The following is a 16710-nucleotide window of genomic DNA, read 5'->3' as shown; positions in this document are numbered from 1 at the left end:
AGTCTCAAACTACTGGCCTCAACCTCAAGTGATCCTCCTGCCTTGGCCTCCCAAAGTCTTGGGATTGTGGACGTAAGCCACCAGCCCAGCCACAACTGTGACTTTTTACTGCTAAGGAAGAACATCAGGGTCTGTTCAGCAAGACAGGAACAGAAATAGACATGATATGTAACAAACCCTATTGGACCTAGTCTCATATTTTGCCCAATTTATTGTAATGTTTTAGAGATCTTACTCTGTTGCCCAGGCTGGAGTACAGTGATGCCACCATAGCTCACTACAGCCTTGACAGTCTCCCAGGTTCAAGTGATTCTGCTGTTTCAGCCTCCCAAGTAGCTGGGACTACAGGTGCGTACCACCAGGCTCAGCTAATTTTTGTATTTTTTATAGAGATGGGGTTTCATCATGTTCCCTAGGCTAGTCTGAAACTCCTGGCTCAAGTGACCCTCTTGTCTCTGCCTCCCAAAGTACTGGAATTACAAGAGTAAGCCATAGCGCCAAGCAACACTTTTTTTTTTTTTTTTTTGAGACGGAGTCTCTCTCTGTCACCCAGGCTGGAGTGCAGTGGCGGGATTTCAGCTCGCTGCAAGCTCCGCCTCCCGGGTTTACGCCATTCTCCTGCCTCAGCCTCCCGAGTAGCTGGGACTACAGGTGCCCGCCACCTCGCCCGGCTAGTTTTTTGTATTTTTTAGTAGAGACGGGATTTCACCATGTTAGCCAGGATGGTCTCGATCTTCTGACCTCGTGATCTGCCCGTCTTGGCCTCCCAAAGTGCTGGGATTACAGGCTTGAGCCACCGCGCCCGGCCCCTTTTTTTTTTTTTTTTTTTTTGAGACTGAGTCTCACTCTGTTGTCCAGGCTGGAGTGCGGTGGTATGATCTCGGCTCACCACAACCTCCGCCTCTGGAGCTGAAGCAATTTCCCTGCCTCAGCCTCCCAAGTAGCTGGGACTACGGGCCCACACCACCATGCCCGGCTAATTTTGTATTTTTTTCTTTTTTTTTTTTTTTTCAGTAGAAACAGGGTTTCACTATATTGGCCAGGCTAGTCTCGAACTCCTGAAATCATGATCTGCCCGCCTCAGCCTCCCAAAGTGAACATACCTTTTTTAAAGCACAAAACTATACACATTTACTGAGGAAAAACAGGAAATGCCAAAAACTATAAGGCAAAAAGAAAAACCACCTGGCCGGGCACGGTGGCTCAAGCCTGTAATCCCAGCACTTTGGGAGGCCGAGACGGGCAGATCACGAGGTCAGGAGATCAAGACCATCCTGGCTAACACGGTGAAACCCCGTCTCTACTAAAAAATACAAAAAACTAGCCGGGCGAGGTGGCGGGCACCTGTAGTCCCAGCTACTCGGGAGGCTGAGACAGGAGAATGGCGTGAACCCGGGAGGCGGAGCTTGCAGTGAGCTGAGATCCGGCCACTGCACTCCAGCCTGGGCGACAGAGCGAGACTCCGTCTCAAAAAAAAAAAAAAAAGAAAAAGAAAAACCACCTAAGAGAGGTGACCCCTTTCATTGCAGACTGTTTCCTTCCAGGCTTGCCCTAGGCATTTTTAGATTTTTAAAATCGGTGTCAAGGGGGCTGGAAGGGATTGGATAAATCTTTTGAGGAAACAAAGACTCAAATGTCGAGAGTACCATCACAGTAAGCACTCTTTACACAGAAACTACTTCTAACCCCCTTTGCTCCACTTATAGAGGTTATTCAGATCACATCTCAATTTCAACTTTGGCATTCGAACTTAATTTGACCTCTGCAATATCTCAGAAAAGACCATACCTATTGTGGGCTGGGCATGGTGGCTCACGCCTATAATTCCAGCACTTTGGGAGGCCGAGGCGGGCAGATCACCTGAGGTCAGGAGTTCGAGACCAGCCTGGCCAACATGGTGAGACCCTGTCTCTAGTAAAAATACACAAATTAGCTGGGCGTGGTGGCGGGCGCCTGTAATCCCAGCTACTCTGGAGGCTGAGGCAGGGGAATCACTTGAGCCTGGGAGGAGGAGGTTGCAGTGAACTGAGACCATGTCACTGCACTCCAGCCTGGGCAGCAGAGTGAGACTCCATATTTAAAAAAAAAAAAAAAGAAAGACCATACCTATTGTGATACACCAGGGTTTCTCAAATTTTGTTTCCTATTAGTATCATCTGGGGAACTTGGAAAAAATTCCAATAACCAGGCCAGGTGCAGTGGCTCACGCCTTTAATCCCAGCACTTTGGGAGGCCAAGGTGAGCAGATCACTTGATCTGAGGTGTTTGAGACCAGCCTGGGCAACATGGGGAAACCACGTCTGTACAAAAATTGCAAAATTAAGCCTGGCCAACATGGTGAAACCCCATCTTTACTAAAAATTACAAAAAAAATGATCCAGGCCTGGTGGCACACATCTGTAGTCCCAGCTACTCAGGAGGCTGAGGTGGGAGGATCGCTTGAACCCAGGAGGCAGAGGTTGCAATGAGCTGCTGAGGATGCGCCACTGCACTCCAGCCTGGGTGACAGAGCGAGACCCTTTTTCAAAAAACAAACAAACAAACAAAAAGAGCAAAATTAGCTGGCCGTGATGACGCGCATCTCTAGTCCCAGCTGAGAATTGCTTGAGCCAAGGATGAGGAGGTTGCAGTGAGCCGAGATTGTGCCAGTGCACTCTGGTGACAGAATAAGACCCTGCCTCAAAAAAAAAAAAAAAAAAAAAAAAAAAAAAAAAAAAGGAAAAGAACAGAAAAAAGAAGGCCAGGCGCGGTGGCTTACACCTGTAATCCCAGCACTTTGGGAGGCTGAGGCGGATCACAAGGTCAGGAGATCAAGACCATCCTGCCCAACATGGTGAAACCCTGTCTCTACTAAAAGTACAAAAATTAGCTGGGCGTGGTAGGCGCTTATAGTCCCAGCTACTCAGGAGGCTGAGGCAGGAGAATCGCTTGAACCTGGGAGGCAGAGGTTGCAGTGAGCCGAGATCGTGTCACTGCACGCCAGCCTGGTGACAGAGTGAGACTGTCTCAAAATTAAAAAATAGAAAAGAAAAATCTCAATAACCAAACCCCAGCCCAGACCAATTAAAACGGAATCTCTATACATGGGTTTCAGGCCTCAGTGGTTCTTTTTTTTTTTTTTTTTTTTTTTTGAGACGGAGTCTCGCTCTGTCGCCCAGGCTGGAGTGCAGTGGCCGGATCTCAGCTCACTACAAGCTCCGCCTCCCAGGTTTACGCCATTCTCCTGCCTCAGCCTCCCGAGTAGCTGGGACTACAGGCGCCCACCACCTCGCCCGGCTAGTTTTTTGTGTTTTTTAGTAGAGACGGGGTTTCACCGTGTTAGCCAGGATGGTCTCGATCTCCTGACCTCGTGTCCACCCGTCTCGGCCTCCCAAAGTGCTGGGATTACAGGCTTGAGCCACCGCGCCCGGCCTCAGGCCTCAGTGGTTCTTGTGTGTGTTGTGTTGGGGATGCTTTTGAGACCCCCCACTCCTAACCTGTTCCCAGACCAAACTGAGGGTTGGACTTCTGTTTCTCACAGCCCAATAATGAGACACAGATGAACTAGGAAGGGTTTTTATTTCTGTAACTGGTTACAGGGAAAAGGCCTGGAGAAAATATTACCAGACCAACTCAAAATTCCAAAGTCTTCCAGAGCTCATATACCTTCTAAGCTATATGTCTACGTGTAAGTGTGCATTCATTTAAAGACATGTTATTATAGTCTTTTAACCTATAACTAAGATCTGAGTCCTGAAGACCTTCCTCAAGCCTCAGCAAATTTACTTAATCTAAGTGGAGTCCAGGTGCTGGGGTGATTACCCTTATCTTGTCTCCTGCTAAATCATGGAGGTTTAGGGGAGTTCCTTCAAACCCCCGTAAACTTGTTTGTGGAGGCCTGAGGAGCTTCTTCAGACCTCCAGTAAAGTTTGTTTAATCCTAAAAGGGTCCTGCTAAGAATTCCTTCGTTATCTTGTCATGCTCCAAGGCCCAGGAAAAGCCTAGGCACAATTCTGGGTAGGCTTTTGTTACATCCCAGCCTTTGTATAAGGGCACTGGCTCTCTCATCTTTTAATATTTAACTTAACCCTTGTAATCCCAGCACTTTGGGAGGCCGAGGTGGGTGGATCACCTGAGGTCAGGAGTTTGAGACCAGCCTGGCCAGCATGGTGAAAGCCCGTCTCTACTAAAAATACAAAAATTAGCCAGGCATGGTGGCACGTGCCTGTAATCACAACCACTTGGGAGGCTGAGAGGCAGGAGAATTGCTTGAACCCGTGAGGCAGAGGTTGCAGTGAGCCGAGATGGTGCCATTGCACTCCAGCCTGAGTGACAGAATGAGACTCCATCTCAAAAAAAGCAAAAAACAAAAAGCCTCTCTTGGCTGCTTGCTCTGTGCCTTGTGCAGGAATCCTTCCAGCCCAGGATCACTTAGTAGTCTTCAAACATTCTAGTTTGCTTCTCTAGAGTTTCGGTCACATTTCTATCCTAAGCAAAGACTATACAATTACCGAGTTGCAAAAATCATCTTTCCAAACGCCAAAACGGAGGTAGGAGGGAAAATAAAAGATGTGAGAGGCAGGCATCCTGGGTAAACCACTCTGATATTGCAGGGTTGGGATCCCCAGGGTACTGTGATGGCTAACTGGAACAGAATACAGGTATTTCTCCAAAGCCCGAGAGTTCATAAAAGCAAATTAGATATGCTTCAATGGATTAATCAAGGGCCACCAGTTGCATTACCGACTACTAACTTCGCAGAAATGAAACACGGTACGCTGGGTCAAGGTTCAGTGAGACTGGTTTTCGTAACATTCCAGGCAATAAACAGGCATGCTCATTCACTGATAAATGTTGACAATGACAGGTAGTGACTGTTGATAAGGTTTGATTGCCATTCAGAAAGTTTGTTTGACCTCTTTCCAAGTAACCACGGCCTTACCTCTCCCTTTTGAGCTTATCACAATTGGTGACTGTACACTTGTTTCATAGACTTCCCCACTAGACTGTGAGCTCCATATGGCTGGGTCCCAAGTCAGTTTCACCACTAGGGTCGCTCGCCTAACTCGGCCCACGGGAGGCGGTTTTCAGCTGCTCTGGCTCCATAGCTCAGCCTGCGAGCTGCAACTGAGTGTCCTGATTTGGTCGGCCCCGCCTCCCAGGGCCTTACTTCCGGGATGCTTCAGGCGGGAGCAAGAAACATGGTCACACACAACGTAATGCGCCTGCGCGCAGTCCGTCCTGCGCCTGCGCATTCCTGACAGCGCCTCCCGGACCGGACATAACGGTCCCCGCGCGGCTCCCCGAACCGGAAGTGGGGGTGAGCTGTCGCGGGCGGCGCCCGGCCTTGCTCAACGCCTGGCAGTCCCCACAGTCGCTGCCGCTGCCGAGGCCTCCTGCAGCCACCATGTCCGCCAGCGCCGTCTACGTGCTGGACCTGAAGGGCAAGGTACTGAGGGCTCCCCACCCTCCCTGTTGCCAGGCAACCGGCGGGGGGCCTCCGCCCGCGGGGACCCACCCTGTTGCTAGGTAACCGGCTTATGAGCCCCACCCTGGTGTGAGGCAAAGAGGCCGGTAGACCTCACCTGAGAGCCCCACCCTATTTCTGGGTAACCGGGCGGGGGTCTTAAGTGGGTAATCCCCGCCCTGTTGCTAGGTAACGCGGTGGGCTGCAGCCACCGGGTTGCCAGGTGACTGACTGCACCGCCCTCTGCTACCCGGCACCGGGGCCAGGGGCTCTGGACTCGGTGGAGGACCCAGAAGGGGGGTCGCAGCCGGCCTCGGAGCCAGGCAGGGCGTCCAGGGGCTGCGCGACCCTTGGCCGGGGGTGGCGAGGCGTGGCGGGGACTGGGTGCTCTCGGAGCCAGTTCCGCCCTCTCAGGGCGTTGCAGCTTCTGTTTATCGTGCACCTTCTCTCAGTAGGAATCTCTCCACGTTCATTGCGATAGTGAGTTACAAGGGTTAGGTGAGGTGGATGGTGATCACGAGTACCATTTTATAGAGGGATAAACTGAGGCACGGAGAGGTGAAGTAACCTGACCAAGGTCACAATGGTCACGGAGAAGTAGGAAGTCTAGGAGTCCGATCCAGAAACATTTGTTTATTTAGCTGATATCTGGGGAGCTCCTACTAATGCCAGGCAGGATAGTAAGCCTGGGGTCGATTTGTGTTTAGCAAAAAACAATCCCCCCCTTTTTTTTTTCTTTTTGAGATAGTGTCATGCTCAGTCGTCCAGTCTGGAGTGCAGTGGTGCAATCTCCACTCACTGCAACCTCTGCCTTCTGGGTTCAAGCAATTCTCCTGCCTCAGCCTCCCAAGTAGCTGGCATTACAGGCACCCGGCACCACGCCCAGCTAAATTTTGTATTTTTAGTAGAGACGGAGTTTCACCATGTTGACCAGGCTGGTCTCGAACTCTTGACCTCAAGTGATCCAGCTGTCTCAGCCTCCCAAAGTGCTAGGATTACAGGCGTGAGTCACTGTGCCAGGGCTCAACAATCTGTGTTCTTATGATGTTCACAGGCTGATTGGGGAGGTGGATACCGATCTCCAAAAACACAAATAAATGTCAGTTGCAGTGGTGGGACAGGGCAGATGTGTTATACAGACAGTCAGCCTCAGCCCGGGGATGAGAAAGGGTTTCCCTAAGGAGGGGTGACAAATGGACCTGAGATACCAGGGAGCTGGACATAAACTAGAACCCGGGCATCTTCCCCAGAGGATCTGAGAAAACTTAAAGAAGGGATTGTCCCCGCCTTTTAGAAATGGTCCTCTGCCTTCTCCCAAGTCCATCCCAGGTGCAAGGCAAGTGGCTGCCTGGCCTGTTGCATGTAGAAGCAACAAGCACTGGTCCAACAATGTTAAACCCAACGTTGATCAGTGAGAGAAACAAACGTGGGTGTCAGGTCCTAGGTGAGGCGGGCAGGGGTGAGCCCTAAAGCAGCTGAGAGTGAAGAGGTGAAGTGGCTGCCCCTTCCTGCCCCACCCCACCCCCACACTTTCCTGAAGTCCCTTGAGTGGGTGCCTGCCCTGGAAGCCAACCAAAGCCAATAACTGGTGAGATCCAGTGCTGGGTTTCCTTCCCCCACCTTCTTGGAAGCAGGGAAGACACCCGTCTTAGAGCATGCCAGGGGCTGGGTGTGTGCAGTGTACCCTGAGTCCTGGTGGCATGAGCCTTGCTTCCGCCCTGGCCACTGCCTCCCCAGAAGTGCCAGCAGGCTGCTTGTCTTGGCTGGCTTATTCCTTCAGCAAACATTTCATGAGCACCTAGGATGCACCCTGTCCTGTGCCAGGCATAGGGTGTCCATTGGCACTGTGGCTGTGGTGTTCGGGCTGAGCTCAAAACCCATCTCTGCTGCTCAGCTGTGTGACCTGGGACAGGCACCTTCTCTCTGAGCCTCGTTTTCCTCACCGGTCAAAAGAGGCTTTCATAGAGTTACTGTGCAGATTTGCTGAGCAGATGCGTGAGACAGGCTCAGCACCACCCATGGTCCATGTTAGCTTTCCCAGGCCTCTTGGTCTAGCAGGGGAGTCCCCTAGAAGCAGAGACATTACCACACAGTTGGATCCAGGCAGCCACAGGGGCAGGAACAAGGTCCCAAGTCCTGCAGTTGCTCAACCTCGTCTTTAGCCAGTGGAAGGTGGAGGTGGTTATGAAAGGCTCCCTGGAAGAGGGCAACGCCGGAAGTGGGTTTGGAAGGTGATCAGGCACTATCAGGTGGAAAAGAGGTATTGCATGGGGCAGCCTGCTGGGGTCACCGAACCAGAAGTCCTGGCTAATGCTGAGATGGGAGAGAGGGACCAAGGGGACCACTTCATTTCCAACAAGGAGCCACCGTGAGGAGACCATAGCCCAGAGAGGCATGATGAGATCTGCCTTTCAGAAAGCTCCCCAAGGCAGCCGTGGGCTTCCCTCCCTCCCTCTGCAACCGTGATGCCCTTTCTTATTCCACAACCCACGGACCTCCTGTTTCCAAAGTAAGCCTCGTGAGCCCACTGCATTTAATGAAAAATAAAGCACACTGAGAAATTCATGGCCACGTGTCTGGTCACCGAGGACACCGGCGTGGCCACCCTGGGCTGGAAGGAAGCTCTCCTAGCAGGAAGCTCCTCCGCTTTATCTAGCTGGCTTCTTACACCACTAACCACCTCCTCTTCAGCGCTCCCCTCCGCCTCCGGGAGGCCGCGCTCTGGGGGCTTTCCTCCTGTTTCTCGCACTGCCTGCTCTCCTCCTTTTCTGCCCTCCTCAGGGCTGTGGAGCGGCTCGGGCCCACGCGTGCCTCCCCACGCTGTCACTCTTCCCAGGTGGGCTTCGACTCATGTCCATGGGCCGGTGACTCTCGACTTTGTCCACAGCACTTCTCTGGAGATCCACTGGCCTCTGGGACACTGGGGAGGTCCCGCCACCACCACAAATTCAGCATTTCTCTAGATGCATTTCCTGTACCTGCTCTCTCTCCATCTCAGTGATGCCATCACCCATTCAGCCATCTGCACTGGAGACCTGGACATTATCCTCGCTTCCTTTTTCTCCTCACCCCCATATTCACTCCACAAATGTTTACTGAGCACCTACTATGGGCCAGGCCCCGTTCTGGGTGCTGGAACACAGCTGTGAATGAGACAGGAGTCATCACTGTTCTCAGGGGATGTCAGACAATAGACGAGGATACAAATAAATGTATAACACAGCAGGTGATAGGGATAAAGCAGGGGTCAGGGTGCAGAGGGATGGGACATGATCTCAGAGCAAGCAGGAAGGACTTCTTTTTTTTTTTTTTTTTTTTTTTGAGACAGAGTTATGTTCTGTCACCCAGGCTGGAGTGCAATGGCACAACCTCAGCTCACTGCAACCTCTGCCTCCTGGGTTCAAGTGATTCTCCTGCCTTAGCCTCCCAAGTAGCTGGGGTTACAGTCGTGCACCACCATACCTGGCTAATTTTGTATTTTTAATAGAGATGGGGTTTCACCATATTGATCAGGCTGGTCTCAAACTCCTGACCTCGTGATCCGCCCACCTCGACCTCCCAAAGTGCTGGGATTACAGGCGTGAGCCACTGCGCCCAGCTGGGAGGACTCTCAGAGGAGGTATCATTTGAGCTGAGGCTTGAGAAATGAGAAGAGCCAGGTCAGGGCAAAGGCCCAAGGTGGGAACAGATGTGGATCACTCAGAGACCAGCTAAGGGGCCAGGCTGGAGGGGAATGAACCAGGGCAGCGCAGGCAGAGAGGCGTCAGAGAGGCTGTGAGGAGCCAGACCATACCGGTCCTTGGGAGCCACAGGGACGGACTCGGGCTTTGTTCTCAGTGCCGGGGAGGCTGGGGTAGGTGGCGATTCAACAGTGGGAGAGAGACCCCATCTGGCTTCTGTGTAGGAAAAGCCCTGTCACCCTTTGTGAGGAAGGACCTAGGGGGTCAAGAGTGACAGCAGAGGGAGGGGCTGGTCCCTTAACACGTCATCACCTGCCTCCCTCCAATCAGTCCCACAGACCACGAAGGAGACACTAGGAAAGGAAAGTGCCACCCTCCACCACCCCCAGTCTCTCCTTAAGAGAATAAAAGCAGCGTGTGATGAAATGCCAAGTTCTGAGGCAGTTGGTTCCCAGGATGGTCAGCGCCGCAATGGCCTTCTCAGCGCGTTGCTGAGTCCTGCAGCTGGCTGTCCTGCAGGCCCCAAGAGCTGCAGCTGCTCCAGGCAGCATCTCCAACCGCAGCCGTGCCCAGGCTAGCAAAACTTCCGACCTCCTTTTTTTCTTTAATGAGATGTAATTTGCATTAATAACCTGCACTTACCTAAAGTGTACAATTTGATGAGCTCAGTCATGTGGGAAGCCATAACTACACATTCCATCGCCCCCGAAAGCTTCCTCACGCCCTTTTGCTGTCCAGCCCCATCCCTAGGCAGCCACCGATGTGTTTTTCATCACCATTTTCTAGGCTTTTATACACGTGCAGTCATACAGGATGAGCGCTCATCTGTCTGGTTTCTCTCAGCCAGCACAGTGAGTCTGATGCGCCCGTATATCGGGAGTCCGATCGCTTTCGTTGCTGAGGCGTGCTTCTCATGCTGTGCACGGACAGTTTGTTTCTAGTTCACCTGCTGAAGGACATCGGCGTTGTTTCTAGTCTGGGTCTGTTTCAGTTAAAGCTGCTGTTAACATTCTCGTGCTAGTCTTTGTGCAGTCATGTGGTTTCATTTCTCTTGGGTAAATACCAGAGAGAGGGCCGGGCGCGGTGGCTCAAGCCTGTAATCCCAGCACTTTGGGAGGCCGAGACGGGTGGATCACGAGGTCAGGAGATCGAGACCATCCTGGCTAACACGGTGAAACCCCGTCTCTACTAAAAATACAAAAACTAGCTGGGCGAGGTGGCGGGCGCCTGTAGTCCCAGCTACTCGGGAGGCTGAGGCAGGAGAATGGCGTAAACCCGGGAGGCGGAGCTTGCAGTGAGCTGAGATCTGGCCACTGCACTCCAGTCCGGGAGACAGAGCGAGACTCCGCCTCAAAAAAAAAAAAAAAAAAAAAAATACCAGAGAGAGGAATGACTGGATCGTATGGTAACACTGGGTTTCACTTTTTGAGAAACTGCCAGACTACACCAAAGTAGCTGTCCCATTTTCCTTTCCTGTCAGCAGTGGACAGGGGTTCTGGATGCTGAATATCCTGACCCACAGGCTATGAAAGAGAGAGACCAGGAAGAGGGCTTCTTCTCTTCAGGCCGCCGGTAGACTTCAGTCAATACGAATCTTCAGCGGGAGTGGGCGCCCTGACACGGGCGGGAGAACAGGGTGCGTTGGCCCAGCAAAGGCTCTGAGAAGGTCTGCGTTGAGAGCTTGTGAGGCATTACTTAACCTGATGTCTTTGAATGATTCGGTCCTGGACCTTTGCCGCAGAGTTCCCCTCTACCCTCACCCTGCAAAGAACTGCAGTGGCCCCTGTGGACGGTCACACTGGGAGATGTTCTTCTCCAGGAATTCCCTGGGGGATGGAGATCAGAACGGCGTCCAGTCCTGCTCTTTTGCGGATAGGGGCCATGACCGGAGTCCCCATAGGGAAGCAGGCTGGTGCATCTCACCCCCTGCCCCAAGCCCCTGGATTGTAGAACTGAAAATGCAAGCATCGTTCCTCTTCCTTCCCCACCCCAGGTGCTCATCTGCCGGAACTACCGTGGCGACGTGGACATGTCGGAGGTGGAGCACTTCATGCCCATCCTGATGGAGAAGGAGGAGGAGGGGATGCTGTCGCCCATCCTGGCCCACGGGGGGGTCCGTTTCATGTGGATCAAACACAACAACCTGTATCGTATCCCTTTACTGAGGCAGCTCCCAGGAGACTCCTGTGTGGGTGTTGGTGTGTGTGCACATCCACACGCCTTCAACCAGGACTGGTTTGTGCACAGCGGGAGCATTGGACACAGCTAAGCCCTCCCGGAGCTCCCTGCTGCCTGCAGAGACAGGCAGAGAATGCACGATGACATGCGTGATGGGTGTGGGGAGAGGAGAAGGTGTGACTTGAACTCCTTTGGCCCAGGGGCCAGGAAGGGAAGTTACACCCTGGAGGAAGCCTGCAGGGAGGCCTGGCTTCTGCCAGCTGGAGGGGCAGGCAGGCACTAGGCGTGGGTGAAGGCTCTGCAGGGGAAAGGCTCATTCCAGCAGCTGCAGTTGGGGTGGCTGGAGCCTTGGAGAGGGGGCGTGTGGCAGCAGTGAGGCTGGAGTGGTCAACGGGGTCTGGGGTCTCAAAGAACATCATCTGAAATGTGACAGGAAGTCTTTGGAGGCTTTTAGATGTGCATCTTCTGGAGGTTGGCTGCTGAGTGGGGCAAGACTGTGGGGACAGGAGAGGACATGGGTAGGTGAGGAGTAGGCTGGGGCCATCATGCAGGTCGGAGGGGAAGTGGCCTGGACCACGGAGGGGTGGTAGGGTACAGAGAAGGGGAGAGACTCCTCACAGTCCTGCCCAGATCTCAGAGCCCCCCCACCCTTCCTGTCCTTGGGCCCATGGGGAGACTTGGCCAAGCCAGTTTCTATCCAGGAGGTCTAACTGGCCACCCCACGGCTTTGGGCAGACCTGCAGGCCCATCTCAGTACCCACACTACTGTGGAAGGGCCTGCTTTGAAGCCCACAGCCTAGTTTGAGCCCCAGCTCCAGCAGTTCGTGGAGGTGAATCCCTCACCTTCCCACAGTTTGGTGGGAACAACCACCCCTCGCTGCAGGACCATTCGGGTCAGTTGAGCTGACTTGTGCACATTGCTCCCAGCAGACATGGGCTCTCTGCCCTTTCCTGTGTTCTTGGAGACACTTGGGGCCTTGCCAGTACAGTGTGGCCAATGGGCCAGAACCTCCCCTGGGAGCCCTTTGGAAATGCAGAATCCCGGGCTCCACCCAGCCCTGCCCTGTCAGAATCTGCATTGTAGGAAGATCTGTTCCTGGTGACTCGTGTGCACATTCCCATGTGGGCCGTGCTGGTCCAGGGCTCCCTGTGGTGTGCCTCTGTGTATATTTCACCTGGGTCTGGAAGGCCCTGAGAATAGCTCTGAAGATGATCTTAGGTGGCTTTTAACCCAGGGAGCTGACAGTCCTCTGAAGCCGCCCAGGTATTGAGAGGAGGGTGAGGTGGCTGTGGTCCGAGCTCAGCAGGAGCCATCAGATCAGTTTCTGATTGGGCCCCCACATTTCACACCTGGGCATCTAGGGAAGAGGCAGGGAGGGCTCACCCCTCTGGCTGAGTGGACATCCTTTCACCCCCAGCCGGGACAGTTCTCAGCAAGGCCGTGGCTGAGAGGCACCCACTGCCCCTGCTTGTAAAGCATCTGGGGAGGGCACGTTGCCAGGCAGCAGGAGGGAGGCCAGCGCTGGTTTGACTGGGCCAGCGTCCCTTTCCTGGGGCCCTGTGCTGTACTGGGGTGAGGCGGGAAGAGAGAGGATGCAGGCCCCGCCCTCCCTCCTAGAGCTCACCGCTGGGCAGACAAGCCAGGCGGCACAGACATGCTGTGAACAGGGATGTCCAGGGTGCAGTGCGTGGGCCTACAGAGGAAGAACCAGCCTTCTCTGGGGGCCCATTAGGGAAAAAGGAACAGGAAGCGCCCAGCACACACTGACGCTGGAAGGCAGGGGCTGGCTCCCGTGGTAGAAGGGAGCATCTGTGCCAGACATCTCACATACATTGCCTTGGTGAGTTCATTCCCAGGCCCCCATTACACAGGAGAGAAATATTGAGGTTTCTCTAGAAAGGTTTATTTCATGGGCCAAGGCTTATGTTTCCAAAGACAGGAAGGGCTGAAGCCAGAATTGGCCCTGGCTACTTGCCGCAGAGTCTGGCCAGGGGACCCTGGACCTCATCAGGGTCGTGACGAGGTGTCAGCTTTGGAGGAGCAGGGCCAGTGTGTCCTGCTTTCTGCTCCTGGAATGAGCCTCATTCCCTCCCTGCTCAGAGCAACTCCTCACCCAGCCACTGGGACAGATGCCCTGTGCCACCTGCCATCCCTGTGATTCTCCATCTCAGTGAGTGCTCCCTGGGGCCTGGGAGCATGTCTTTCTGGTGACTCCTGTGTCCCAGGTGTAGCTTGGACCAGGAGCTTGGTAGCCTACCATAGGCCAAGTAAACGACTGGGAGTGGGAGTAGGGAAAGCTCTGAGGGTTGTAAGGGTTAGAAGGTCCCTCCATGAACTGGGATCTTCCAGGCAACAGCCCCAGCCTCTGAATACTCCTTAACTCTGACCACCATGCAGTGGTTGCCACATCCAAGAAGAATGCATGCGTGTCACTGGTCTTCTCCTTCCTCTATAAGGTGGTGCAGGTGAGTCTCGCTCAGAGGGGCCGTGGGCTTGGGTGGCAGTTGTCTTGGCTCTGCTTGTGGACCTCCCCATACCTGGCCACCTTAGAGATAGCCACCTTAGAGATGGCCTCCCTAGGGAGTGCTGGGGCTGGAACCCCAGGAAGTGGCAAAGGGGAGCCCCAAACCCCCCCGCCATGCCTGTGGAATTCTGTAGCTCATGTTGCTCCCTGACCCTGGGGAAGAAAGGAAAGTGAACAGGAAAAGGTGGGGCTGAGCAGGGGTGCCCTGACCCTGGAAGGGACAAGCAAGTCCCCCAGCCAGCTTTGGAAGGATGTGGGGTGACCAGCTGATGGGGCTGGAATAACCAGCAGAGCTGCAGAGCTGAGCCAGCTCAGAATCTCCCAGGGGGCTCTCAAGGCACAGATGCCCGAGGCCCACCTTGGAGAGAGCTGACACGCCAGGCCCAGGCTGCCAGTGAGATGCAGACAGCAGCCAGGGCAAAGGTCCTGGGACAGGTGTGTGTGTGGTGCGGCCAGGGAGGCCAGCATGCCTGTGGCAGAGTATGAGGCTGAGGTCACCTGAGAAGAGGGCAGATTATACAAGAGTGTGGATTTCATTCCACTTCTGATGAAAGGTAGTGGAGTGCTTTAAGCAGGAGACTGACGAGACACGGTTTGATCTAAAGCAGCCTCTCTGGCTGCTGAGCAGAAGGAGGACTTGAAGGCAGCCTGGAGACCAGTGAGGAGGCTGCTGCTGGCTTCCCGGAGAGGATGAGCCTGGCTGAGGCGGGCTCTGGGGCTCAAGAAAGTGGGGAATAGGACCCAGGAGGCCTGTGCTAGGCCTGGGAAAGCTTTCATCCCTCACTGATGCCGCCTGTGTTGGGGAACAGGGGCAAGCCTGGGCGGCGAGGGCTTGGGGAAGGAGCTGAGGGTCACCTGGGAAGGCCCCATGTGCAGGCCAAGGGCTGCCTTCACTGGACCCGTGGTGCTGTCACAGGCGGGGCTGGGCCTGGCTGTGATACCTGTGGTTTCCAAGCAGAGGCCGGGCGATCACAGTCCTGAAGCGCGCGGGGTCAGCAGATCAGAGGATGGGGGATGAGGAAAGGGGAAGGTCCTCACCCAAGGGTTGGGCAGTTCCTTTCTGCTTTAGTGACGCCCCTTCCTTCAGCATTCGTGCCTGCAAAAGTGCTTCTAACAGTCCCTCTTCTTTGGCGTCCCTTCCTTAACCTTCTGAGCTTTCTATTGAAATGGAGAAGATGGTAGCTCATCAGGTCCTCCCCTGAGTCACTCCAGACTCAGGAAGGGAGGACAGTTACAGTCGCTCAGGAGGGGCTGCCTGCCTGGGAGTGTCTGGGCAGGGAAGAGAACGGGGACATCTGTAGCAGCTCTAGACTGGTCCCACCCCACAGCCAGCCACTGCTGTCCTCCTGCCCCATTACCTGGGTCCAGGGCCTGTAGCACGCCACCGAGCCTGGGAAGTGGGCTGTTGGTAGGACTTAGTGGGCAAATGAATGTGTGCAAGCGTTCATTCATTCCTCATCTGTCTGCTCAACGATCTGCCTCCCATCCCTCCCTCCCTCCCTCCCTCACTGCCGCAGGTGTTTTCCGAGTACTTCAAGGAGCTGGAGGAGGAGAGCATCCGGGACAACTTTGTTATCATCTACGAGCTGCTGGACGAGCTCATGGACTTCGGCTACCCCCAGACCACCGACAGCAAGATCCTGCAGGAGTGAGTGGGCAGGGGTGGGGCCTGGGGCCAGGCCTGGGCAGTGTCATGACATCGATGTCATCAGGTGTGGAAACAGAAGGGGCAAATTTGTGTTCGTGTTGTCCCCCACCCGCCTTCCACCTCCAGCTGTATTCGGGTTTTTACTAAGTTGCTTAGTGGTTTTAATTTGTTTCCTCCTCTATACCCCCACGTAACAGTGCTTTTCCTGCTCCTCGTATTTACTCTCCATCCGCACGGATGCCCTCAGTCCCTTGCTACTAAGGTAGCTCCTTTGTTTTTACTGTCATAAAATGAGACTGTGATCGAAATCTCTCCTCTTTGGAACCCTGCCCTTCAGACAGTAAGCCATGTGAATTAAGTGCTTCCTGGGGGCCAGGCCCCAGCACTTCACAGTCACTCGATTCATAGCCTCCCCATTTACTGTCTCCCCGTTTTACAGGGGGTCAAGCAAACAGACTCCCCAAGAAGCCTGTGTTCCTAACCACTGCACTTGCTGCTCCCTCAGCGGGTGGGGTCACCGGGTTACGCTCCGAGGCGGCAGTTCCATCCGCATGCTCAGCGGGGATGGGAAGCAGCTCACACACACTTTTTGTTTTCCTCCCCAACATGGTCTTCTTGGCCCCCCAAAATGAGCACTTTAGACTCTATAACTTGAGCATGTTGGCTTTTGGAAATTGTGAAGATTTTCCTGTATGAAGCAGCCCCAGGTGAAACCACAGGCTGCCTTTTCTGGAGCTGCTGAAATCCAGGGGCTGTTTTCAAGGTGGCCAGAACCTGCCCTGCACCCGCCCTGACCCTGCCGAAATGTCAGTGCCAGAAGCTGTGGCGTTGGTGCAGGTGCCACCTGCTTCATTCTGAGCATGTGGCCCCACAGGTACATCACTCAGGAAGGCCACAAGCTGGAAACAGGGGCCCCGCGGCCCCCAGCCACCGTCACCAACGCGGTGTCCTGGCGGTCCGAAGGCATCAAGTATCGGAAGAATGAGGTGTTCCTGGACGTCATTGAGTCTGTCAACCTCTTGGTAGGCCTCGTTTCTTTCCTCCTTCTGTAGGGTTTTATCTCCTCCATGATAGAAATAAACACAGCATTTTAAAACTGGCAAAGCCCCAAGAGCCATTCTGTGTGGTAACAAATAGTAGGATTCAGTTTGGGCCACTCATTGAAATGTGAATTTGTCGTATCTTTTTTTTGAGACTGAGTCTCATTCTGTTGCCCAGGCTGGAGTGCAGTGG

At 53.9% G+C, this 16710-nt stretch overlaps 1 protein-coding gene across 1 annotated transcript in view; it reads left to right on the top strand.

The window, feature by feature from the left end:
* The first annotated feature begins 4956 nt into the window (after positions 1 to 4956).
* AP1M1 (adaptor related protein complex 1 subunit mu 1) overlaps positions 4957 to 16710 on the top strand; it is a 38129-nt gene continuing 26375 nt past the window's right edge. The window contains exons 1-5 of the mRNA XM_033199762.1: positions 4957 to 5428; positions 11120 to 11276; positions 13703 to 13770; positions 15347 to 15477; positions 16352 to 16499. Of these exons, the coding sequence (XP_033055653.1) occupies positions 5387 to 5428; positions 11120 to 11276; positions 13703 to 13770; positions 15347 to 15477; positions 16352 to 16499 (546 nt within the window). The 5' untranslated portion in view covers positions 4957 to 5386. The remainder of the gene's footprint in view (positions 5429 to 11119; positions 11277 to 13702; positions 13771 to 15346; positions 15478 to 16351; positions 16500 to 16710) is intronic.

Source organism: Trachypithecus francoisi, unplaced genomic scaffold (assembly GCF_009764315.1).
Source record: "Trachypithecus francoisi isolate TF-2019V2 unplaced genomic scaffold, Tfra_2.0 Lachesis_group5, whole genome shotgun sequence".
In the NCBI taxonomy this organism is placed as follows: domain Eukaryota; kingdom Metazoa; phylum Chordata; class Mammalia; order Primates; family Cercopithecidae; genus Trachypithecus; species Trachypithecus francoisi.
This window is presented reverse-complemented; position numbering and strand designations above follow the sequence as displayed.